Source organism: Xyrauchen texanus, chromosome 8, assembly GCF_025860055.1.
Source record: "Xyrauchen texanus isolate HMW12.3.18 chromosome 8, RBS_HiC_50CHRs, whole genome shotgun sequence".
Lineage (NCBI taxonomy): Eukaryota > Metazoa > Chordata > Actinopteri > Cypriniformes > Catostomidae > Xyrauchen > Xyrauchen texanus.
The window spans coordinates 46,316,858-46,343,522 of NC_068283.1; the positions used below are offsets into that span (position 1 = coordinate 46,316,858).

The 26,665-nt window shown below is 45.1% G+C and overlaps 2 protein-coding genes across 2 annotated transcripts in view; both read left to right on the forward strand.

Moving 5' to 3' along the window:
* LOC127648279 (fibrous sheath CABYR-binding protein-like) overlaps positions 1–26,665 on the forward strand; it is a 391,397-nt gene that overhangs the window by 280,566 nt on the left and 84,166 nt on the right. The window lies entirely within an intron of this gene.
* On the forward strand, positions 640–26,476 carry LOC127648272 (interferon-induced very large GTPase 1-like). The gene is given in 2 exon segments (XM_052132859.1): positions 640–1,169; positions 20,928–26,476. Coding segments are annotated over 2 exon segments (5,331 nt in total). The 5' UTR covers positions 640–641; the 3' UTR covers positions 25,731–26,476.

Sequence of the window (26,665 nt, forward strand, 5' to 3'; positions counted from 1 at the left end):
AAGATCATTACATTTTATTTGAATAGCATCAATATTATATACATACTAATAAGCATATTTTAAAATGGTTATAATTCTGTGATGATGAGTTTAAAATGCTTAGTCATTTCATTGTTGCAGTAGAAGCATCGGCAGAAGCAACAGCAGAAGCAGCAGCGGGAGATGTAAGGGCAACGCTACTATCACTGCTGCCAAAAATAACATGGAAACAAGCACCACTAACAGTAATAGCAGCAATAGTAACACTAGTGCTGACACTTGTAGCAGTTGCAATAATAGTACATGTGGCAACAACAACAACAGTAGAGGTAGTAGCAGTAGGAGCGGCAGCGGGAGCATCAGCAGGAGCAGGAGCTGGAGCAGGAGTAAACTTTTTACAATCATTTTGGGGAGCGAGACCAGGAGCAGTAGCAGTAGCAGTAGCAGCCGGAGCAGGAGCTGGACTGGGAGCTGTAGCAGGCATAGCAGCAGCAATATTGAAATTATTGCTGGAAGCACAAACACAGAAAGGATCAGCAGTAGCTGGAGCAATAGCAGGAGCAGCTGTAGTAGTGGTCGCAAAAGGACAAATGCAGTGGGCAGTAGAGAAAATGCAATGGGTAATAGATAAAATACAAGCAGCTGTAGCCCTAGTAAAAAGAATGATAATAGGAGCACAGTGGGTATATACAGTAGCAAAAAACTCATTACCACCAGCAGCAGCAGTATTCAAAGGAGCATCATATGCAAGATCAGCAGCATCATCACAGGCAAGATTAGCATCATCATCACAGGAAGGATCAGCAGCATCATCACAGGCAAGATTAGCATCATCATCACAGGCAAGATCAGCAGCATCATCACAGGCAGGATCAGCAGCATCATCACAGGAAGGATCAGCAGCAGCATCATCACAGGCAGGATCAGCAGTATCATCACAGGAAGGATCAGCAGCATCATCATCACAGGCAAGATCAGCAGCATCATCACAGGCAGGATCAGCAGCATCATCACAGGAAGGATCAGCAGCAGCATCATCACAGGCAGGATCAACAGCATTATCAAGTGCAGTATCAGGATTAGCAGTACCAGTAGGAGCTTCTGTAATATCCGGAGGATTTCTGGGAGCATTAGGATATTTTTTGGGATCACATCGGCGAAGACCATCACAGACACAAGCAGCAGGAATGGTAAGAGTGCAGATTTTACTAGAGTAACTGCTCTCAGTGTTATTGATTATGACATTTATAGCAATCTTTGAAATTATTTAATTCTCAAAGTCTTGATAGTTTGATACTGTGTTATCTTTATTTTGTGTGGAATTTCAAATAGACATTAGTGATACATGAACACACTCCTAATAACCAGTTTACATACTATAGTCCTTATTAGTGGTTAAACAATTCAGTGGTTTTCAGTGGCTGATGGCAATATCTGGAGAGCAGGGTATTTGATATAATGCTAATAAACAGTACTGTTAAATAGAGCACACCATGACTTTTTTTTTTCAAATATGTGGACATATTGATTATTGATCTACAGTATATTTGGGTAAAGGTGATATTTTTAACAAATAACAATACAAATTTTCTTTGAAATACTTTTTTTTTAAACAAAAATATCTACAGAGTTCTGTGGAAAAAACAAGAATACCACACACCCCTACATTTAGTTGCTGGTGTTGCCCGCTTTGGCTAAAATAACTTCTTGTATGATTCTTTATAATTGTATATTTATAATTAATACATTTCAACTGGGTTGATATTTGTACTTGGATTGAATTTGTCCCATGCTTGAGCCCCTCCATTATGGACAGCACATAATACACTCTAGGACTATATTAATGGACAGAGGCTTCTTCTTTGATCACCTCCCATATAACCCAGATTTATGCTGTCTCTTTCCAATTGTTGACTGGTGCAATTTCACATTGACTGTTCCAAGAGCTGCCCTTAGATTCCTTATTGACACCCTGGGGTCCTGTGAGACTTCCTGAAGCCTCTTGCGCTCTGCTCTTGGGGTGAATTGGTGGGACGGTCTGTGTTATGTTCCCTGTTGTCTTTTGTTTTTTGTACTGTTATTTTGAAGTTTAGTTTAGTTCCTGTTTTGGTTTTTGTAGTCCTTTGTAGTTTCTTTTATGCTGTCATGTTCACTGTTGTCTTTTGTTTCTGTGCTTTTATGTTGAAGTTTAGTTTAGTTCCTGTTTCCTGTTTGGTTTTTGTAGTCCTTTGTAGTTTCTTTTCATGAATGGTTTTCCCCTGATGGTTGCCCCAGGTGTCCCTCATTCCCTCGTTTGTTCCTTTGTGTATTTAAACCCTGGTTCTTTGTTTAGTCATTGTCGTCGTTGTTTGATGTATGTTTGTTATGGAAAGTTTGTTTAAAGCCTGCTCTGTGTTCACTTCCCGAGTTTCTTGTTTATGTTTATTTCCCCATCGTGGGTTTTCCTTTGTGTTTGTTAGTGAATGTTTGAAAGTCGTTTATCCTGCTCCGTGTTCCCTTCCCGAGTTCTCTGTTTATGTTTATTTCCCATCGTGGGTATTCCTTTGTGTTTGTTTGTTTAATAAAAAGTTAACTGCATTTGGATCCTAAACCCCTGTCTGCCTTCTCCTCCTTCCACACACTCGTAACAGAACGACCGACCCACACATGGATCCAGCAGCTATTCGGGCCAAATGTCTGCTGCTCAATCTGCAGCAAGAACACTACCCACTTCTAGACCACGCTCGCTACTTCCTCCTCCAGGCGAACGCTACTGACTTCCCGGACTCTGCACTGATGATCTTTTTCAGGAGCAGCTTGAACCCCTCGCTGAGGGAGCGGGTGCCACAGGCAGCGCCCGGCTGCACTTTCCGCGACTACCTGGGAACGACCCTACTAGCGTGCAGCTCACTGCTTCCTGACACACCAGCCCATCCTGTCAGCGAACAACCCCCCAGGCCTATGGCTTCCATTGAACCCGCACGGCCAACTTCGTCCTCCCGGCCCACGCCTTCCCCGGTCAACGAGCCAGAGCCCTCGTCAGCCACGGTCAGCGAGCCAGAGCCCACGCCTGCCCCGGTCAGCGAGCCAGAGCCCACGCCTGCCCCGGTCAGCGAGCCAGAGCCCACGCCTGCCCCGGTCCGCGAGCCAGAGCCCACGCCTGCCCCCGTCAGCGAGCCAGAGCCCACGCCTGCCCCCGTCAGCGAGCCAGAGCCCACGCCTGCCCCGGTCAGCGAGCCAGAGCCCTCGCCTGCCCCGGTCAGCGAGCCAGAGCCCACGCCTGCCCCGGTCAATGAGCCAGAGCCCTCGGTCGAAGAGCCAGAGCCCTCTTCAGCCACGGTCAACGAGCCTGAGCCCTTAGCCCCAGAAGTCATTGAGCCAGTGCCTGTCGCCTCAGAGGTCAGTGAGCCAGCGCCTGTAGCCTCGACCGTCCCTGAGCCAGCGCCTGTAGCCTCGACCGTCCCTGAGCCAGCGCCTGTAGCCTCGACCGTCCCTGAGCCAGCGCCTGTAGCCTCGACCGTCCCTGAGCCAGCGCCTGTAGTCTCGACCGTCCAAGAGCCAGCGCCTGTAGCCTCGACCGTCCAAGAGCCAGCGTAAGTAGCCATGACCGTCCAAAGGCCAGCACCAGTGGTCACGCCCGTCCAAGAGTCCGAGCCTCTCGAGCATTCCAGAGCTCCGCCTACCGAGCTTTCCAGAGCTCCACCTCCAGAGCTTTCCAGAGCTCCGCCTTCCAAGCTTTCCAGAGCTCCGCCTCCCGAGCTTTCCAGAGCTCCGCCTTCCGAGCCTCCCGGGCTTTCCAGAGCTCCGCCTTCCGATCTTTCCAGAGCTCCGCCTTCCGATCTTTCCAGAGCTCCGCCTTCCGAGCTTTCCAGAGCTTCGCCTTCTGAGCTTTCCAGAGCTCCGCCTCCCGAGCTTCCTAGAGCTCCGCCTTCCGAGCCTCCCGAGCTTTCCAGAGCTCCGTCTTCCGAGCTTCCTAGGGCTCCGCCTCCCAAGTCCCTCGAGCCTCCCAGGGCTCCGCCTCCCAAGTCTCTCGAGCCTTCCAGGGCTCTGCCTCTCGAGCCTTCCAGGGCTCCGCCTCTCGAGCTTCCCGAGCCTCCCAGGGCTCCGCCTCTCAAGCCTCTCGAGCCTTCCAGGGCTCCGCCTCTCGAGCCTCCCAGGGCTCCGCCCCTCAAGCCTCTCGAGCCTCCCAGGGCTCCAGCCCTCAAGCCTCTCGAGCCTCCCAGGGCTCCGCCCCTCAAGCCTCTCGAGCCTCCCAGGGCTCCGCCCCTCAAGCCTCTCGAGCCTCCCAGGGCTCCGCCTCTCGAGCCTTCCAGGGCTCCGCCTCTCGAGCCTCCCAGGGCTCCGCCCCTCAATCCTCCCAGGGCTCCGCCTCTCAAGCCTCTCGATCCTCCCAGGGCTCCGCCCCTCAAACCTCTCGAGCCTCCCAGGGCTCCACCCCTCAAGTCTCTCGAGCCCTCCTGGGCTCCGCCTCTAGAGCATCCTACGGCGCCACCTCCCTCGGCTCCGCCTCCAGAGCCTTCCAGGTCTCCGCCCCTAAAACCTCCCTCGGCTCCGCCTCCTGAGCCTTCCTCGGCTTTGCCTCCTGAGCCTCCCACGGCGCCGCCTCTCAAGTCTCTCGAGCCCTCCTGGGCTCCGCCTCCCGAGCCTCCTGCGGCTCTTCTCCCAGAGACTTCAGAACCTTCTAGGGCTCCGCCTCTAGAGCATCCTACGAAGCCACCTCCCTCGGCTCCGCTTCCAGAGCCTTCCAGGTCTCCGCCCCTAAAGCCTCCCTCGGCTCCGCCTCCTGAGCCTTCCTCGGCTTTGCCTCCTGAGCCTCCCACGGCTCCACCCCTTGAGCCTCCAGAGCTTTCCATGGTTCCGCCTCCCTCGGCTCCGCCTCCTGAGCCTCCCGAGCCTTCCTCGGCCCTACCTTCCTCGGCTCCGCCTCCCTCTGCTCTGCTTCCTGAGCCTCCCTCAGCTCTGCCTCCTGAGTCTCCCACGGCTCCGCCTCCAAAGTCCTTCTTGGCCCCGCCCACCACAGTTCCGCCTCCTGGTCCACCCAAGGCCTCACCAACTGAGTCTGCCACGGCTCAACCTGCCTCTACTCCGCCCACAGTGTCTCCCACGGCTCTGCCTGCCTTGGCTCCGCCCCCAGGGTCTCCTGCGGCCTTGCCTACGCCTCCTTCGGCGCCGCCACCCAAGTCTTCGACTGCTCCGCCTCAGAAGTCCTCCTTGGCTCCGCCAGCTCCCCTAGTGTCCAATCTTCCTCCCAGGCCCCCTGAACCAGCCCTTGCCCTACGGCCACCTCCTAGGCCACCTAAACCTGTCCCTGTCCTGTGGCCACCTCCCAGACCCCCTGAACCGGTCCTTGTCTTGTGGCCACCTCCCTGGCCTCCTAAACCTGTTCCTACCCGGTGGAGGCTCCCCAGGCCACCTGACCCTGGCCCCATCTCACACCCCCAGAGACTGCCTGCCTGCCCTCTCGGCCTCCCTGGTCTACCTGTCGGCCCCTTGCGCCTTCGTGGACTGCCTGTCTGCCCTCTTGGCCTCCCTGGTCTGCCTAATTGCCCCTCGTGCCCCCGTGGACTGCCTAATTGCCCCTCGTGCCCCCGTGGACTGCCTAATTGCCCCTTGTGCCCCCATGGACTGCCTAATTGCCCCTTGTGCCTCCTTGGACTGTCCCTGTACCCCTTGTGCCCCCTTTGGTCTGTCTGTTTCCCCCCCGTTCCAGTCCCTCACCCCTTGGACATTTATTTGTGTTTGTTGTTTTTGTCATTTTCTTTAGGACCGTCTGGAATCCGGTCCTTTTGAGGGGGGTTATGTTATGTTCCCTGTTGTCTTTTGTTTTTTGTACTGTTATTTTGAAGTTTAGTTTAGTTCCTGTTTTGGTTTTTGTAGTCCTTTGTAGTTTCTTTTATGCTGTCATGTTCACTGTTGTCTTTTGTTTCTGTGCTTTTATGTTGAAGTTTAGTTTAGTTCCTGTTTCCTGTTTGGTTTTTGTAGTCCTTTGTAGTTTCTTTTCATGATTGGTTTTCCCCTGATGGTTGCCCCAGGTGTCCCTCATTCCCTCGTTTGTTCCTTTGTGTATTTAAACCCTGGTTCTTTGTTTAGTCATTGTCGGTCGTTGTTAATCGCATATACAAATATTTGCTGAGAAATCCCCTCATATAACAATAATTAAATACAATATATAATGATGAAATAATTATACATAGTTATCTTTAAATATAAATATATATATATATATTCAGATAATTAAAATGCATTACATTCTTGTAGCAGAAGAGTTCATCATTGATAAAACAATATAAAAGTCCTTTAATTACAAAATCACTATAAAAAAAAGTTAACAGAAAACCCTGAACATGCGCAGCGCAGCCTTTTTTTCTTGCTAGAGCGGGAAAACACTGGGAAAAAAACTGCAACAGAAAAATGAGTCTATCCGGAGCTCCCGAGAAGAAAAAGTGTTTTTTGTTCGTATAATAAAGAATTGGAGACAATATATACATGGTTAAAACCAGTTACAGGTGACCCTAAAAAAGGAGAGTGCAGGATATGCCACCGAAGTTTCACGGACAGCTCTGCTGAAGCAGTTCAGTGCCCCAAACATGACGGCTCTGATATCTTTGAGCATTCCTGTCACCAACGCGTTCATGGATGAGGGTGTTTTCACTGATGACTGCTGTGTGGACAGAGACAAGGAACTGAGCATCTGTGGACCTCATCAAAAGTGAACTCCTGGTGAAAGTGAACACCTACACCTGCCAGGAGTTCTTCAGTCATAATGCATGAGAAGGCCCTACTCGAAGCAGATCAGACAAAAATTTTTAATTCAAGATGCACTAAATCCGGTAAGAACGCATTTAATCTTTCTAGTCTTTAATAATGGAATTGATGTGCTTGTTTGGAAATGTGCTTTTTAACGATTAGATTATTATTTTCACTTCATTATATTTTCATTGAGTAGGTCTGAGCTGTTAAAATGAGTTTGTATCGTAGACCTTATGCCAAACTGAGTGACGTTCACATTTAACATCACTTCAAAAATACATCTAATATAAAATCAATATTTATTCAACTAGTACAATAATAGTAAGTTATCTCTCCCTCGTGTCCCACATTGTCCCGCAAAATCAGGTCTGCTGACCTGCAACAGAGCAATAGCCAGGTGGTCACCCTATATACCCCTGGCTTGTTTCTAAAAAAAATAAAAATGTCTAACGCAGGTGTTCATTGACTCCTTAAACAAGCCCTCATAATAAATCTCCGACTGATTGACAAATTCACTTGTGTAATGGATTGCCGTGAACTGTATGCCAATGAGTGACTTATGATCAATAATATTGAGAACTGGAGAGGTTGGACAGAACTGGAGAGGACGCTGGCGAGTGTTGCTCGCTGCTTCTCCGCTGTTTTTCTAGTTTTTCTAGTTTTGAACAGTATTTCTCTTGAGTTTTTGTACGGATTGATACACAATTGAAGGCTTTACTCACCTACTGACATCTCCTTCAACATCAGCGGATTGTTGGTCACCTCCCGCTGTCGGTGGTGAACACCCGGATTTCTCCATCGTTCCAGCGCTGCTACTACAAAGTTTTAACTTTACTCTTGGGGCAGCCATCTAGCTGTCCCGATCCGGTTTTAACTTGTGCAGCCCGCCGCTGTGGTGTGGACCGTCTTCTCCCTGTGCTTGATAGTCTTCCATCTCTGTGTTTGGCTAACACTTTCGGCGACCGGCATGAAGCTCATATACTCTATCCCACAGCTGCTAACTCTTAACAACCGTTCAATTCCAACGTGCATCGCAGCCATCAAAGAATTTGGACTTCAGCGCCGTCCGCGTTACATCCACAGAAGTTCACGTCGAAAGTTTGTTTACCATCAGCCTTGCCAGCCTGCTTTTCACATTCCATCAATCTGGAGCACTGTCGTTCGTCTGCCGCATCATCAGAGCGATGTCGCTCTATGTGCCAACTACACGGGAAACATTGCAAGATCTCTGCACGCTCAGCTGAGCAGCACGGGAAACATCGCGAGATCTCTCCACATCAAGCAGGCCAGAAAGCGCGGAGTGGATTCCAGTGTACTGCGGCCTCTACAGAGATTCACCACAGCAACTACACTTAAAATTGAACTTTTCAATACACAATCCCTCACAAATAAAGCATCCTTCATACAAGACCACATCATGGACAAAGGATTAGATTTTATGTGCCTGACAGAAACATGGCACCAGCCAGGGGTTTACTCAGCGCTTAATGAAGTCTGTCCCCCCAGTTACAGCTTTCTGGAGAGAGCACGCTGTACTGGTCGTGGTGGCGGTCTTGCTGTCATACACCGACAGAACTTGGAGCTGTCCCCCCTCCCCCTGCCTACACTGTCCTCATTTGAATGCCTTGCATTTAAATGTAAACTCCCCATCCCTATGACAATGCTCCTCATCTACCGGCCCCCCAAATCCAACTCAGCTTTCATCTCAGAGATACACGACCTTCTCACTACACTTTGCACCACCTCTGCCAACATTATTATATTTGGAGATATTAATATTCATGTAGACAACCCCTCCTGCCACTTTCCAACATCTCTCCTCTGCTGATTTCTCCTCAGTCACTGAGTCGGTTGACTTCTACAATCAATCTCTGAGCAGTCTCCTAGATCTCCACGCCCCTGTCAAAATTAGAACTATCAGCTTCTTACGCACATCCCCCTGGTACACTTACGAACTCCGGCAAATGAAAACAGCTGGGCGTGTCCTTGAACGGCGCCTCAAGACCTCAGGACTCACTGTTCATAGGCAGGCCTACCGAGAACATCAGAAGTACTATACAAGGTCATTAAAAGATGCACGTTCACAGTTCTATTCAAACATTATCAACACCAGCCCTGGCAATTCCAAGCAACTTTTCTCTACCATACATAATATCCTCAAACCGCAAACTCACTCTCATTCAGAAGCCACAGAAGAGAGGTGCAACAATTTTATCACTTTTTTCAGAAACAAAATACACTATCCGTTCCCTGCTATCCAGTTCTTCCACACTGCCTGTCCCGACTGCCAACCCACAGCCTGGGATGTCAAAACCTCTATGCTGTTTTTCGGTCATCTCACAGCAAGAGGTTGAGGACATCATCAAAAAGATGAAACCATCCACCTGTGCCCTGGACCCCTTCCCCACAGCCTTGGTAAAATCCAACCTTCATGCCATAAGTCCCCTCATCACAATGTTAACATGGACAAGATACAATGCAAGTGAATGGGTGCCAACATTTTTAAGCTCCAAAAATCACATAAATCAGCATAAAACTAGCCTAATCCATGTGACTCCAGTGGTTAAATCCATGTCTTCAGAAGAAATATGATAGGTGTGGGTGAGAAACTGATCAATATATTAGTCCTTTTTAACTATAAATTCTCCTCCCTGCTTAGTCAATCTCCACTTTAACTTTCACATTTTTCTTGTGTTTTTGGTGATTTGCATTCTTCATACATATCGCCCACTACTGGACAGGGAGAAGAATTTGTAGCAAAAATGGAACTAAATATTTATCTGTTTCTCACCCACATCAATCATATCTGTCACAGTTTGTCTCCACTATCTTCAAGGACTCTTATTTTGAAGTTTACTCCTGCACTACGTTTCCCAGTATCCACCAGAGTCTGTGTTTGTAGCCTGCTACTTTTTTAGCATCACTTATATATCTGTTTTCAGCCTTTAATCCTTAACATCTGCCATTTTTAAGCGTGCATTGGGTTTTCCCTCGTATTATTCTCTTATTGTGATTCAACTGCATGAATATTACAGCTGCATCTGCGTTCTATTTTTATCGTGATTAAACTGCGTGCATTTTTTCAGAGCGCACCCCTTTTTCTCCTTTGCGGTACACAGATTATTGCATCGATCTCAAATCACCACTTATCAAGAACAATCAACAACAACAAACAGTTCTGTGAGGGATTCACATCAATCTCAAACCCTCACCGCTCAGGAACAACAAACAACTAACAATTTGCAGTAAGTCTTGGCATCCGCTCATGTTATTTCTTCCTGCATTGCATGTCACATGTTTACAATAGCCTCCTCCGTCAGCAGTGAGGGATTCACATGTGATAAATGTAAGGAATTAGTCAGGCTGACAGAGAAGATTAATGAGTTAGAGACTCGCATCCAAATGCTAGTGGAAGTCAGTGAGAAAGAGAAGCCGGTAGATACTGTTTCAGATGCGAGTAGCACAGAAAGCAACCTACACACTTTGGTTCCGGCTGTAGAGCCCCTGCAGCAGGGCATTTGGGTGGCGTCTCGGCGGCATACTCGCTCAGCAAAGAGACACTGCTGTCCCATTCCTGTTAGGGTTTCCAATCGATTTTCCCCACTCAGTGATACACCCACTGAGAATCATGTTGAAAGAGCCCCTGTTATTGGCGATTATATTGTAAGGAATGTAGAAATAGAGACTCCAGCCACTATTGTTAATTGCATTTTGGGGCCAGAGCATCTGACATCAAATCAAATTTACACGTGCTGGCTAATGCTAAACATAGATTTTCTAAAATTGTTATCCATGTCGGCACTAACGATGTCCGGCTTCGCCAGTCGGAGATCACTAAATATAATGTTAAAGAGGTGTGCGAATTTACAAAAAATATGTCAGACACTGTAATATGCTCTGGTCCCCTCCCTGCTCATCGTGGTGATGAGGTTTATAGTAGATTAGTGTCACTGAATGGCTGGATGTCTGAGTGGTGTCTGAAGAATAAAATAGGATTTATAAACAATTGGAAGAGTTTTTGGGGTAGACCTGACCTGCTAAAGAGAGACGGACACCATCCCTCCAGGGAAGGTGCCGCTCTCCTCTCTAGTAATTTGGCTCATAGTCTTAATAATGATAGTATTTGACTAACTGGGGCCCAGGTCAGGAAGCAGACAAACTGGTTAATCCGAACATCTGCTAGCTGCCTTGAGACATCACACAGGTCACATAATAAGGATATAAATGTAAGTCTTTTGAACTAATAATGCTTAATGTAACACCGTCAGATATAAAAAAAAAATCTCTGTCGTCTTTTGTCCTTGCTACAATGTATAGATCACCCGGGCCTTATTCTGATTTCCTTGGTGAATTTTAGATCTTGTAGTTACTGTAGATAGAGCTTTAATTGTTGGTGACTTCAACATTCACATAGATAATGAAAATGATACATTGGGAATAGCATTTATCGATATTCTCAACTCTTTTGGAGTCAGACAAAATGTAACAGGACCAACCCATCGGCATAATCATATGCTAGATTTAATTCTGTCATTTGGAGTTGATCATTACCTCTCTTGTCTCTTGTATGCTAAAATCAGCTAATGTCACTCAATCTACACCATGCTATCATTCAGTTAGAACTATTCTTTTGACCACTAAAGATAGCGTCACTAATAATCTTCCAGATCTATCTCATACACTCAATAAACCCCAAAGCCCAGAAGAACTTGATGAAATAACAAAAAATATAAATGCAGTCTTCTCTAGCGCTCTTGATATTGTCGCCCCACTTCGATTAAAGAAAATTAAAGAAATAAGCCCTGCACAATGGTACAATGATCACACTCATGCTATCAAGAGAGCAGCACGGAAAATGGAGCGCATGTGGAAAAATACAAAATTAGAAGCATTTCGTGGTGTGTGGAAGGATAGTGTCTGTAGATACAGGCAGGCACTCAAAGCAACATATTTTAGTAAACTCATAGAAAATAACCACAACAATCCTAGATGTTTATTCAGTACTGTGGCTAAATTGGTTAGGAATAAAGCCTCAACAGAACCAGATATTACGTCGCAGAACACGAGTAATGACTTTATGAATTTCTTTACAGATAAAATTGAAATAATCAGAAATAAAATTGGAATTATGCAATCATCTGTCATAGCACCTCAGAAAACAATGTCTAATAATTTTCCTCATGTGCAACTTCAATCCTTCTCTGTCATAGTTTATGAAGAGCTAACAAAACTTATCAAAACATCAAAAACCACAACATGTATGTTAGATCCAATACCAACCAAGCTCTTAAAAGAGGTATCTCCTGTAATTTTAGAACCTCTTCTTAATATTATTAACTCCTCGCTATGCTTAGGACATGTCCCAAGAAACTTTAAAATGGCAGTTATCAAACTGCTTATTAAGAAGCCACAACTTGATCCTAGAGAACTGGCTAATTATAGACCGATTTCAAATACATTTTTTTTACAAAAAAGGTAGTATCCTCACAAATATGTTCATTTCTACAGAGAAATAGTATATACGAAGAATTTCAGTCAGGATTTAGGCCTCATCACAGTACAGAGACTGCACTTTTCAGAGTTACAAATGACTTGCTCTTATCATCTGATCGCAGCTGCATTTCTCTTCTAGTGCTTTTAGATCTTAGTGCTGCTTTCAACATGATAGATCACGACATTCTCTTGAATAGGCTAGAGAATTATGTTGGCATTTGTGGAGTTGCATTAGCATGGGTTAGGTCATATTTAGCAGACCGCTACCACTTTGTCTATGTAAATGAGGAATTGTCAAACCAAACAAAAGTAAAATATGGAGTGCCACAGGGATCAGTTTTAGGGCCTCTGCTTTTATCCATGTATGCGATCACAAAATTCTGGCCTGTTAATAGTTCCTAGAATATCAAAATCCACAAAAGGAGGTTGATCCTTTTCATATTTGGCTCCTAAACTATGGAATAGTCTCTCTAACACTGTTCGAGATGCAGACACACTCCCTCAGTTTAAGTCTAGACTAAAGACTCACCTATTTAGCCAGGCATACACCTAATTTATCCTCCAACCCACAATTAGGCTGCTTTAGTTGGGTCTGCCGGAACTAGAAACCAGAAATATTGATCATGAGTTATAACTCTGTAATAAATTGAATTGCATCTATGCTAATATTATTTTATTTGTTTCCCTGTCTCAACCTCGGGACTCCTATCCTGAGGTCACCAGAACCGGCTGGATCCAGCTCCATTCCTGCGTCGTGTTGGACTCCACTGCTACATGTCGCTGAATGATGATGACTAAATGCAGCCGGTGCCAGCCATATATCACTTCAGTCTATTATGATGGACTTCAGAGGATGAACTGATGCCAACTCCAACCTGCATCACCTCGGTCTATTGATGGACTGATCTTGAAATGGAATGCATAAACTATTGCCAACAAAAGCCTTCATCAGCCTTCAAGGACAATTGCATCTATGTGAACTTCTGCAGTTTATCCAGGATGGACTTCAAAGACATTGGTCTTTAATCTTACATTTCAAACACAATCGATGTTTAAACACTGACCCTTAACCCTTACTTAGTTTAATAATTTTAAACCATGATTTTAACTATACATAAGTAATATTTACATTATATTCATGATTTTAGCCAGAGGGGAACTGGCCCCCACAGTGAGTCTGGTTTCTCCCAAGGTTATTTTTCTCCATTAATCAACATCTTATGGAGTTTTGTGTTCCTTGCCACATTCGCTTTCAGCTTGCTCATTGGGGTTATTAATACAATTATTATTTAATTACTTGTTTTTAAACATGATTAACATTCATATTTTATCTAATTACAGAATGATGATTCATCAACATTATAGACATTACAGTTTTAACGTCTGTTAATGCCTGATCTTCGGTAAAGCTGCTTTGAAACAATGTGTTGTGAAAGGCTCTAAACAAATAAAATGTTCTTGACTGCCCTAATCACTTCATCGTTATCCCCACCTGTATGCCATTCCCTCATTAAGTTTCCATGTGTATATATACCCTCTAGTTTTGTTCATAGTTTGTCAGTCCTTGAACGGTTATGTTTGAGAATGCGTTTGTTTCCACTCCAATGTTTGTTTCCACTCCAGTGAATATTCTACTCCAGTGTTCCTCTCCTACAAAGTCTCACTTCAAGGAGCACTTCACTTAGCATGAAGCCAACAGCCTTATTCTTGGAGCTTTTCAGGCAGGATCTTCCCCTACTGGAATACTCAACCAGGATCCTTCGCCTCGCTGCTAATACAGACTTTTCGGATGAGTACCTCAAACGCATTTATGGTATGGGATTAAACTTTAACCATACAACAGCGATTCCTGTGGTGGGGAATCTCTCCCTGGTGGAGTATGTTGCTGCTACTCTGATCCTCCATCTACCCTCATCACCCTCCTTCTCCAAAATAAATCTTCTCCCAGTTTTCTCTTCGTACCTTGAGTGTTATGGCAAGAACTCTAAGCCTTCCCCCTGCTTCCATGACTCCTTCCTCGCCCTCTGTCTCCAAGGTAACTCCACTCCATTCAACTCCCCTAAATAAATGTTGGGGGGGAGGCTCATCCTATCCTGTTTCCGGTGGTCTATTCACTGCCGCAGTCAGCAGTAGTGACCACGGTTAGCTAGCCAGTGCCCAAGCCTGCCACAGTTAGCGAGCCAGTGACCACGCCTGCCACGGTTAGCGAGCCAGTGACCACGTCTTCCACAGTTAGCGAGTCAGTGCCTGTAGCCTCCACCGTCCCAGAGTCAGTGCCTGTAGCCTTCCGCGGCTTTCAGCCCTGAGCCTCTCACGGCTGTGCTTTGCACGGCTTTGCCCACAGAGTCTTCAATGGCTCCGCCTTATACAGCTCCACCTCTCAAGCCTCTGAATGCTCCTCCTTTCATGGCTCCACCCCTCGAGCCTCTTGTGGCTCTGCCTCCCTCAGCTCCGCCCCCTGGAGTCTTCCACGGCTCCGCCTCCCTCAGCTACAACCCCCCACCCCCCGGTGTCTTACATGGCTCCTCCTTCCTCGGCTCCACCACCCCGGAGTCTTCCACAGCTCCGCCTTCCTCTGCTCCACCCTCGGACTCTTCAGCAGTTCCATTTCTTGACCCAGTCCTTGCCCTGTGGCCAACTCCCAGGCCTCTAGACCCTGTCCCTGCCCTGTGGCCGCCGCCCAGGCCTCCAGACCCAGTCCCTGCCCTGTGTCTGCTTCCCAGGCCTCCAGACCCAGTCCCTGCCATGTGGTCACCTCCCAGGCCTCCAGACCCAGTCCCTGTGGCCACCCCCCCAGGCGCCCCGATCCATTCCTAGCCCTGAAGCCTCCCCCATGCCACCGGATCCATTCCCAACCCTGAAGCCTGAGTCTTTCTTCTGAGTCACCCTACCATCATCCGTCTTGGGGCGCCAGGAGTCGCCCTTTAAAGGAGGGGGAATAATGTCACAGTTTGTCTCTACTGTGGATTTAAAGGGATACTCCAGCTGTGGGAAGATGAATGTGTATTTGATAGTGGTCATTTATGTAGTAGAAATGTGAAATTATTTTTGAATTTGAAGCATTCTAGACTGAGAAAAGGCAAAAAATGTATTTTTTACTCACGTGGCTGAAAGACAACAATTCCCAGAATGCACTTGCTTTGCCGCACTTACGAGGCCACTCCCAAACCACGAAATAGTAAACACAATGTTAGTAATGCGAACTATTTGCACATACAGTATGTGTGCATACATGAAAATATAACAATAGCTCAGCTGACTACGCGGGAACAACATTGTGATTATGCTGGGTGTCCAAACTCTGTACATTACGTCTTAGTAACAAAAAGAAATACAAAACAAATACTCACTTTACACTAAGCCGTCCATTTGTCCCTGCAGGCTTTGGCTGGCGTTTCCAATTTATCTTTGGGATCCTGAAATAAGTTTCCAGGACCCCCCTGTCCATGTGTGGTACAAAACTTGGGTGCTCAGTTACACATGCTAGCGGTGCAGTTTCATCAGCGGATTCAGCGATCTCATGCAGAAGAAAATGGCATCGCTGAAATTCGCGACAGCAATAGGACTCTCTATCTGTTTGCATAGACGCACAGCGAGAGCACTGACACCACCAGTTCGCCCCAGCTCGAGTCTGGCCGGGCTCTTCCTCCTAACCGCCAAGCAGGTCTTGCTCCCCTGCTGCAGCAGCTGCTCCGGCCACCTCTTGTTCCTCCATCTCCCGCAACTGTTCGTCGCTGTATTGCGGCTCGTATAGGTAGCCGCAAGCATCCGATTCACACAAAAGATCTTCGAAATCCCCATCTGTCATTACTTCAAAACTTTCTTCCGCCATCGTGATTAGACTATTATACAAAGTTTTACAGAGCAAGAGCCTGTTAGCTTAGCTTAAAGATGGCTGACACTACCTTTACATTCTATGAGTAAGATCCCGCCTCATATGGGCGTGGTGAAAACATGCGGAACTAGCTACTAATACTGGCTGTAGTTTAAAGCCTCTAGTCCAAAAATCCTCCGATGACGCAAAATGACGATTTTTGCATCATCGGAGGATTTTTTTCCAGACTAAAAATTTAATTTTCTCTCATATCATGGGGATATGAGGGGGGGAAGCAGGGTAATTCTAAAATACTACTGGTTTTCTACTGATACAAAGCTTAATGCTAAATCCTGGAGTATCCCTTTAAGGACACTTATTTTAAAGTTTTCTCCTCCACTACGTTTCCCAGTATCCACTTCCCTAATCACTTCATTGTTATCCCCACCTGTATGCCATTCCCTCATTAAGATTCCATGTGTATATATATACCCTCTAGTTTTGTTCATAGTTTGTCAGTCCTTGAATGGTTGTGTTTGTGAATGCGTTTGTTTCCACTCCAGCGTTTGTTTTCATTCCAATGAATGTCCTACTCCAGTGTTTATAATTAAAAGATTCTATGATTCTATTCCTGCGTCTCCTTTCTTCCACTCCTTGGGCACCAAACATTACAATATCTCTTCTGAAGATAGGAATTTAACCACTTGAGTCACATGGATTACTTTTAAGCTGCCTTTATGTGATTTTTGGAGCCTATTCAATTGCATTGTATGATTCGGCAGAGCTGAAATATTCTTCTATACAGTAACGTGAGTATTTGTAATTCATTATTTAAACAATTTAAACAAATATTTTAATGTATCAATGATTCTTCCTTCTCAGTCTTTTTAAAACTGTAGAGAGAATTTTTATCCAACTTCAGCAAGTCTCTTAAGCCACTCAACAGGTATGCCAACTTAGTGGCACAGTGATAAAAGCACTGGTTTTAGAAATAGGTATGTTGGTTCAATTCTTGCTTAGACCACTCAGATCTCTAAGGTGTCTGTTTTAGATCTTTTCATCTGGCAAGCATCACAATCTAATTAACATCTGCTAAAGATCTTTAAAAGATCAGATTTACAAACATTATAATCATAAACATCTCAAAAGCATCTGCTGAAAGTCTTATTGACATCTGAGACATATTGAAACAGGTCTTATAGATGGGTTGCTGATGAGCAAACCATGTAAAAAATATGTCTTCTAGATGTAAAAACACACACATCAAATAGACATCTGGGTGATGTATGTGTGCTGTCAGAGTTGATGTTGTTTTGCTGGAAGTCTTTGTATTGTGCTTACTGAATAGTTGCTGGACTTTTTCCCCTATCAAATGTTGATTTTCATCTGTTAAAATGTAGCTTGAATACAGAGTTGATCATGGTGACTACAGTGTTTGGCTATGAATACGATTAGCTTGGTATGTCCTTTAGTGGCTGTCGAGGTTGAGTCTGTGTGGTGTAGTGGATTGTGTGTTGAACTATGGATTGGAATAGGTTTAAATCTGACCTGGAGCAACTTGAGATGTGGTCAGGGGTTAAATTGAGGTGGAACAGTCCAGTATAGCTGTGGAGCGGAGGGGGGCGGGGCCGGGGCGGAATATTGTGCGGCCGGTCCCCAATCAGCCTGATGAGGCACGCGAGGGATAAAGGCGGCCGGTGACGATGGTTCGAGAGAGAGAGAGAATTACGGGCATGTCCGTCATGTGTGTGTGTTTATGTTTGTGTGTTTTGGTTTTGAGTTTCATTAAATATTATTTATATTGACAAGCTGGTTCTCACCTCCTCCTTGCCCATCCTTTAACTGTGTTACATTGGTGCCGAAACCCGGGAAGGAGGAGGGATGCCCGTCGCAGAGTCCTCGACACTGCCGTCCACCCTGGGGAGCGCCGCTGACATCTGCCGGGTGACGGAGTAGCCCGACCGCCCGGATGCGGGGAACGGCCGTTGTCCGCGGGGCAAGTGGGGACTGGATATCCCGACCGCCTGGAGCAAGGGAACCGCTGCCGGGGGCGGAGGAGGGAAGAAACGCCCCAACTGCCCGGAGCGGTAGGGCCGCTGCCGGCGGCGGAGGAGTGTCCCCATTTGCTGCCAGAAAAGCGGAGGGGCGTTCTGCCCATTGGGGGTCGAAGGTTTGACTCCGGTTCATCCGGGGTTGGAGCGGCTGTCATCCGCCTGAGTGTGGAGGAGTGTTGGAAGACCACGCGACGGTACATCAGAGAACCGGTGAGTGAGCTTTTTCTCTCTCTCCTCTCTCTCTCTCTGTCGCACCGTGTTGGCCTTTTCCCTCGCCTGTTTTTTTTTTTTTTTTGTCTTCCTCTCCTGTCTCCTCCCAGGGTGAGGAAGGCGGGGATGACCACGCGGGACGCAAGATACACCCCGCCCCAGGGACGGGGGGTGTACGTCATGCCGGTGGCACCCCAGCCTGAGATAACGCCGGGAGGAGTGTGGAGCGGAGGGGGGCGGGGCCGGGTCGGAATATCGTGCGCCCGGTCCCCAATCGGCCTAATGAGGCGCACGAGGGATAAAGGCGGCCGGTGACGATGGTTCGAGAGAGAGAGAGAATTACGGGCATGTCCGTCATGTGTGTGCAGTTTATTCTTATAATGTGAAACAATATCCCTAACTATGAAAGTGAAAAAAAAAACAAAAAAAGAAACCAAAGACCAAACTAATAATGACAAAACTAGACACGACATGAAATAACTAAGACTAAGGCTAAGGCTGGACAGGACTGGAACAACACTACAAGGTACATGTATACAAACTGGACTAAACTATGGTTTGACGACTAGGTTACATGTAAACAGGCAAGACTTAATTATAGCAGGCTCCTACTCCCGAGCCTCCTAGGGCTCCGCCTTCAGAGCCTTCCAGGTCTCTGCCTCTAGAGCCTCCTATGGCGCCACCTCCCTCGGCTCCGCCTCCCGAGCCTTCCACGGCTCCGCCTCTAGAGCCTCCTACGGTGCCACCTCCCTCTTCTCTGCCTCCCGAGCCTCTCCCGGCGCCTGCTCCTGAGCCTCCCTTGGCTCCGCCCCTGAAGCCTTCCACGGCTCTGCCTTCCACGGCTCCGCCCCTGAAGCCTTCCATGGCTCCGCCCCTGAAGTCTTCCACGGCTCCGCCCCTGGAGTCCTCCTTGGCTCCGCCTTATACGGCTCCGCCCCTGGAGTCCTCATTGGCTCCGCCTTATACGGCTCCGCCCCTGGAGTCCTCCTTGGCTCCGCCTTACACGGCTCCGCCCCCAGAAACCCTTCCTCACACATATCTGCCAGCTCCCCCAGTAACCATTCCTTTTCCCTGGCCTCCTGTCCTGTGGCCTCTTCCCTGGCCTCCTGACCCTGTTCCTGTCCTGTGGCTTCTTCCCTGGCCTCCTGACCCTGTCTCTGTCCTGTGGCCTCCTGACCCCGTCCCTGTCCTGTTGCCTCCTCCCTGGCCTCCTGACCCGGTTCCTGTCCTGTGGCCACCTCCCTGGCCTCCTGACCCGGTTCCTGTCCTGTGGCCACCTCCCGGGCCTCCTGAATCAGTCCCTGTCCTGTGGTCACCTCCCAGACCTCCAAAACTAGCCCCTGCCCTGTGGCCACCTCCCAAGCCACCTAGCCCAGTCACTGTCCTGCGGCCACCTCCCAGGCCACCTGACCCTATGCCCATTCTATGGCCGCCTCCTGAACTAGTCCCTGTCCTGTGGTCGCCTTCCAGGCCCCCTGACCCAGTCCCTGTCCTACAGCTGCCTTCCAGGCCCCCTGACCCTGTCTCTGCCCTATTGCTGCCTCCCAGACCTCCCAGACCTCCCGACCCGGTACCCACCTTGAGGTCATTTGCTTGGTCTCTTGGCCACCCGCCTATCTGCCATGTTCCACCTGACCTTGCCTTGAACTGCCTGTTTCCCCCTGACCTTGCCTTGAACTGCCTGTTTTCCCTTGGTACCCTCTTGGAATCCGCTCCTTAAAGGGGTATCTCCTGTAATATTCTCATTTGACTTTTGTTTTTGTACTTTTATTTTGAAATTTCCTGTTTAGTTCCTGTTTCTTAGTCTTGTAAATTCCTGTTTTCCCTTGCTCATGTGTCTGGTTTTCATTGGTTTATTGTTTGATTGCTTTGATTCAGTTCTAGTTTGTCATTGGTTTTAGTTAATTGTCTTGTTATCTTGTTTGTAAGTTCTGTTTGTTTATTGGCCTTTGTTTCCCGTGTCTTGTGTATTTAAACCCTCTTGTTTGCCTTTGTAAATTGTAAGGTATTGCTCTTGTAACCTTGTTGTTCTGCCACAGTCTAGTCTAGTCAAGCCTTTGTGTTACCTTGTTGTTTAGCCAAAGTTTAGTCTTGCCTGTGTACATGTAACCTAGTCGTCAAACTATAGTTTAGTCCAGTTTGTATACATGTACCTTGTAGTGTTGTTCCAGTCCTGTCCAGCCTTAGCCTTAGTCTTAGTTATTTCATGTCGTGTCTAGTTTTGTCATTATTAGTTTGGTCTTTGGTTTCTTTTTTTGTTTTCTTTCACTTTCATAGTTAGGGATACTGTTTCACGTTATAAGAATAAACTGCACTTGGGTTCATCTTTACTTTATCATCCTTGTTTCTGCCTGTTTTTGTCAACACCGTAACACAAATAAATATATTATTTTCTAATTGCTTTGAAATTTTACACTGTGTTCACTTTTTAGATCCATTTGTGATAGATATATTTGCCGGTTCTCTAAAGACCTGAATGTGTGATAGATTCCACGACACTTTACAATGTGTTCATCGCGTTTTGTTCAGTTTTTGTAATTCTTTAATGTTGGGAAAATAAGGACAGGAACGTTGTTTCTGTACTGAAAAATAATGTTCATAATGTATTATTGTTATATTTTATTATTATTGTTTTGTCTATTAAACAGAGAGAAAACAACTTTGGGACAACAGGAGTCAGTCCAGGTCAAGAATTACAACAGGAAAAGTCTAGAAGAGAAAAAAGAGAGCATCTGTTTCAGAGACTTCATCTTGAGGGCAAACTGCAAAACAAACTGAAAAGAAAAGATGTTCTTCAGATAACTGCAGATTCATTACAGTCTCAAGAGTCTTGTGCTGAAGAGGAACTGTTTCAGATATTCCTACAAAAACTACTGTTGATGAACTACAGAGCAAGATACATTAAAACTAAAGAGACCAAAAAACAAGAACACACACAACACAAAGACAATGACTCGTCTGATGATGAGGCTGATTTTTTCAATACAATGTCTTTGTCTAATGAAGACACATGCAAATCAGATCCTGTTCACCCAATGGATGTTCAGATGGCCGTGTTTCATTGTGCTGATAGTTTCCTGAAGCAGCTGATGGTGACTAAACTGTCTCAGTGTCAGTATGCTCTGCCTCTGCTTGTACCTGATCCATTCACACAACACATTGAGTTTCCTCTCTGGACATTCAGACAAATCAACAAGAGCTGGAAAACATTTGATGATGAAGGTAAAATCATCAGTAAAGTCCAGTCAGTCTGTAAGGCAGAAACTCCAATGGTGTGTTTCTTCAGGTTTGGCTCAGTGTCCTCATCCAAGTCTCAGCTGATGAACAGTCTGATCAATGAGAAACACAACACGTTCTTCCACAGGAACTGCCCAGGCAGCAGCAGAACCAGAGTACTGATGGATGGAGTGGTGGAGATCGCCTGGTACTGCCCGTCTGGAAAAAACACAGATAAATTTAATGACTGTGTTGTGTTCTGTAATATTCATGGAGATGCAGGAGACAATGAGAAACAGCTCCAGATCCTGATGGAAATGTCCTCAGTCAATGTTGTTATTCTACCACAGCTTGACAGGGATGACAAAAATAAGACAAAAGTTGAAAAACTCTACAAGGGCTCAAAGCCACTCATTTGCCTTTTTGCTGAGGATAAATCTTCTGTAATTCAGACAAAGAAAACTAAAAAATACAAAATAGGTTTGAAAGACAGAAATCAGTCAGATGTGTCTGAAGAACTCAGAAGTGCTATAAATGATTTTCTCTCAGTCTCTTCAGAATCAACTTCCATTTTCAGACTTGAAGATGTGTCCAAACACTCAGATATCAGAGTAGATGAAGATGATGATGAAGACTGCAGGAGAGGAAAAGAAGCAACACAGCAGATGATGAGATTACTGGAGAATAAAGATCTGACACAAATCAAAGAAACATTTCTGCCCTGTCAGGGAAAACTGTGGCATCAGTGGTGTCAGACGAATAAGGAACTACATCGACCTCAAGGGAGTGAACTAGAAATGGAAATAAGTAGAAAACAAGCAGAACTGATGGATGTCCGTAAACAGCAGCATCAATGTGTCCTAAGTGAATTCATGAAGTGCTTTATTAATGAAATGAATGAAAAATATGCTCCAAATAAGAAAAACAAATTCCTAAAATGGCTTGGGATGCTCATGGATGAACACACCTCAACTGAACTTTCTGATCTACATCACAAATATGATGATAAGTGGTCAACAGTCTTACACCTGAAAGAGAAAAATAAGTCTGAGCAACTCAAAACCGAACAAAGAGAACAACTTAAAAATGATCAAACAGAACTTGAGAGAATATCTGAGGAACTTCAGGCTGCAACCTTTGGTGTGGAGCACATCCTGAGAGAGATCGGTCAAATCTATGAATCATGTTCATCTGTGAAGAAGAACAAGGAAGGTCTTCAGTTTCACTTCTCTTCTCTCCCGAGTCTTGCAGCAGAGATGATGATCTCTGGATTTCCTCTGGAGCTGATGGATGGAGATGCTGCTCATGTTCCTGTGATCTGGATCTCTGCTGTTCTAGATGAACTCATCAGGAAACTGGGAGATCAGAGAGTGTTTGTGCTGTCAGTTTTAGGGGTTCAGAGCTCTGGGAAATCCACCATGTTGAATGCCATGTTTGGACTGCAGTTTGCCGTCAGTGCTGGCAGGTGCACCAGAGGAGCTTTCATGCAGCTGGTCAGAGTGTCAGAGGAGATGAAAGCACAGCTGAAGTTTGACTATATTCTGGTGGTTGATACTGAGGGACTTCGTGCTCTAGAACTGGCTGGAAGATCAACGAGACATCATGACAATGAACTGGCCACATTTGTTGTGGGTCTTGGGCAACTGACATTGATTAACATCTTTGGAGAAAACCCATCTGAGATGCAGGACACTCTTCAGATTGTTGTTCAGGCCTTCCTGAGGATGAAGAAGGTCAGTCTGAATCCCAGCTGCATGTTTGTGCATCAGAATGTTTCAGACATCACTGCTGGAGAGAAAAACATGGAGGGAAGGAGACGACTGCTGGAGAAACTGGATGAAATGACAAAACTTGCTGCTATAGATGAAGTCTGTGATGCAGAAAGTTTCACTGATGTCATTGAATTTGATGTTCAGAATGATGTGAAGTATTTTGCACAACTCTGGGAGGGCAGCCCACCCATGGCACCACCAAACCCAAACTACTGTGAAAATGTTCAAGAATTAAAGAAAACAATTCTCAATCATGTTTCAACATCAGATGGCATGATGCTGAAACACCTGAAATATCGTATTCGAGATCTCTGGGAGGCTTTACTGAATGAACGATTTGTGTTCAGCTTCAGAAATTCTCTGGAGATTTCAACATACAGGAAACTGGAGACAGAATACAGCAAGTGGACCTGGAGTCTTCGCAGTACCATGCTGGAAACTGAGAACAAACTACACAACAACATAGAAAATGAAACAATTCATGAGATTAATGAAGCACATCTTCAAAGAGAACTGAAAGAGAAAAGTGAAGAAGTGAAAAAATCAATGTCAGATTTCTTTGAGAAAGACAAAGATAAAGAAATACTGATTCAGTGGAAAACTTCATTTGAGATGAAAATCAAAGAGCTTCAAGAAAACATTGTGAGAGAAACAAAAAGAAAATTAAATGATATTTTTCGGCAGTAAGACCTGAAGAAAGAGATTGATGATCAGAGAATACATCATGAAAACACTCTCTTTGAAAAGAGCAAAACACTCACCTTAAAACTCAAAGACAAAGCAAATGATGAAGAAACCCTGAAGAAAGAGTTTGATTTGTTTTGGGAAGAGTGTGTGAAGAAGATCATCAGAGACACTCCTACAATCAAAGACATTGACATATTAACAGATGTGCAAATACTCCTCAGTGACATCAATGAAAGTGCTCCTGTAGGTCACTGGAGGGAGAGCAGGGATATTTTCTCTGTGCCGAGTTATTCAGGTTATGTACAGTTAAAGAAATCCAGAGGATTTATCAAAAAAGCCATCAAAACAATAAAAGAGACATTGTTCAATTCTCTATCTCAGGAAGATGAAACCCAAATAAGAATGTTAGTCAATGACATTGCTCAGCAGAGTGACAAAAGAATCATGTCATTTAACATTTCAAAGATGGGCTACAACAAAAGCTACATTCAGAAACTCACAGACTATATAAAGGCAAGACTCACTGAACATCAGGAAGGACCAGTGAAATATGTGTTCAAGAAGGAATTCTTCATGGATTTGGTGATTTCCATCTGTAAAACAGCAAACAAGACATTCACTGACCAACACAGACTGTTCAGAGAAGCCAATGATCCTGTTCTCTACATGGAGAGGAAGAGAGGAGAGTACTTCAGTGTTTTCCAGAAATATTGTAAAGGAGCAACATCAGCTGCTGTTTTTGGTGAAATCATCTGTCAGAAACTGAAAGAGCCCATTGAACAGAGTGTCTATAAAAACACTGCCAGAGATTTAGCAGATGAAATGAGAACAAACTGTGAATCACTGAATGGAAACAGATCTAAACTGGAGAAACACATCCTGAAGACACTGGCAGAAGAGGAGAACTTTAACAAATACATGAACTACATTCATAATCCCAGAGATCACTTCAAGAGATTCATCAGAGATGAAGTCAGTCAGTACATCACTGATAAGTTCAGTGTCAGTGTTCGGCCCAACATGATGAAGAACATCAAACTCCTGCAGCAGAAGATCATGAAAGCAGCTCATGAACCTACTGAACATGTTCAAGTGAACAGTGGAGATGTTGATTTGTGGTTGAAGTGTTTCACACAGAAGCTCTCAGATGTGCTGATATTCTCTGTAAAAGACCTCAGTGGAGTGAGTCGTGACGATGTTGATGTCAAACTCCTTGAAGACGTGATTAGAAAAGATCTTCCTTCAATAATGTCTGAGATAAGTGACAAATTCATCACAAATGCTTTTCCGGTGAAGCTGGACTGTAAGGACAGACCAGATAAGATTCTGATTGATCACTTCTGTCAGTGCTGTTGGGTTCAGTGTCCTTTCTGTAATGCCACATGCACCAACACAATACCAGACCATTCTGAAGATCACAGTGTTCCTTTCCATCGTAATGTTGGACTGAATGGGATGAGTTACAAGAATACTACAAACTTGTCTATTAGCTTTTGCACATCAGCAGTAGCAAGTAATAGATCTTTTTATCCAAAAGGATCAGAAGATAAGGGAGTACTCTGGAAAGATTATAAAACAGCTGGTCCTGAATATGCTAACTGGAGCATCACTCCTGACCTCTCTGAGCTGCCATACTGGAAGTGGTTTGTGTGCAGATTCCAGAAAGATCTGGAAGAGCACTACAAGAAAACCTTCCAGGGGAGTGGTGAGATTCCAGAAGAATGGCGGGATCACTCAAAGCAGAAAGCATTTGAGAGTTTGAACGAATATTTTTAAAAAAAGAAGTGCCTTATTTACAGAATACAATAAACGTTCTGGTATTGTACCAGGCCGCTGTGGGGCGCTGAGCATGGGAAAAAAATTATTTATTGCATTTAATTAAATAACCACTTGCTTGATCTGCAAAAATAGGTGTTGTGTTAGAATTAGAAAATCTTAGAATTAAAATGTTATAGTGAATACATCTGTTCTGATTAATTCTTATATACTGCTTTTTGTTTGTTTTGGTTTATTACTTCATGTTATCTATATACTAAATATCTACAGTATATACTGGCAGAAATAGTTAAGAGTTGTATGCCACTATATTTAGCCTTTTTTCCTGTTTGCTATTTAGGTGTAAAATCGTCAGGGTGTAAGTGGTTAAACATTTGATTTAACAAAAACTGTAAACATGTTCATCTTAAAGCATGCACATTAAGCAACTGTGATAAAACTTTTTAAATGTACCAAGATTAAAATTTATGAATATGTGTGTCCTTTTATAGTTTCTTTGATTGCTAGAACACAGAATGTGTTCCAACATGTATCATTTTTAACAACCTTGATTTGAAGTGTTTTTATGATACAATTGAATTAAATATTGGAAGAGTCTGTTGTGATAGCTGTGAAGTGTGAATCCTCTTTGTGTTGGGGACAAGCTCCAGTCACAACTTAACCTTCCTGCATTTTGAGGTTGTTGCTGGATACTGGATGATTGCCAGTTTTATGAGCTTTTATTGCCTTCACATTTTGTAAATAAAAAAAAATCAAGTGCCAGAGTTTGTTTCTGCTCATTCTGGTTTTGCACACAGATGTTCCCGGCAATAGACTTCAGCAATGGTTAAACAGGTGGATGTTCTTTCTTAAAGGAGTCATGAAATGGAGGATACAATATGACTTAATACTTAGACATATAAGAAGTAGCTGTACTATAAAAATATAGTGTTAGT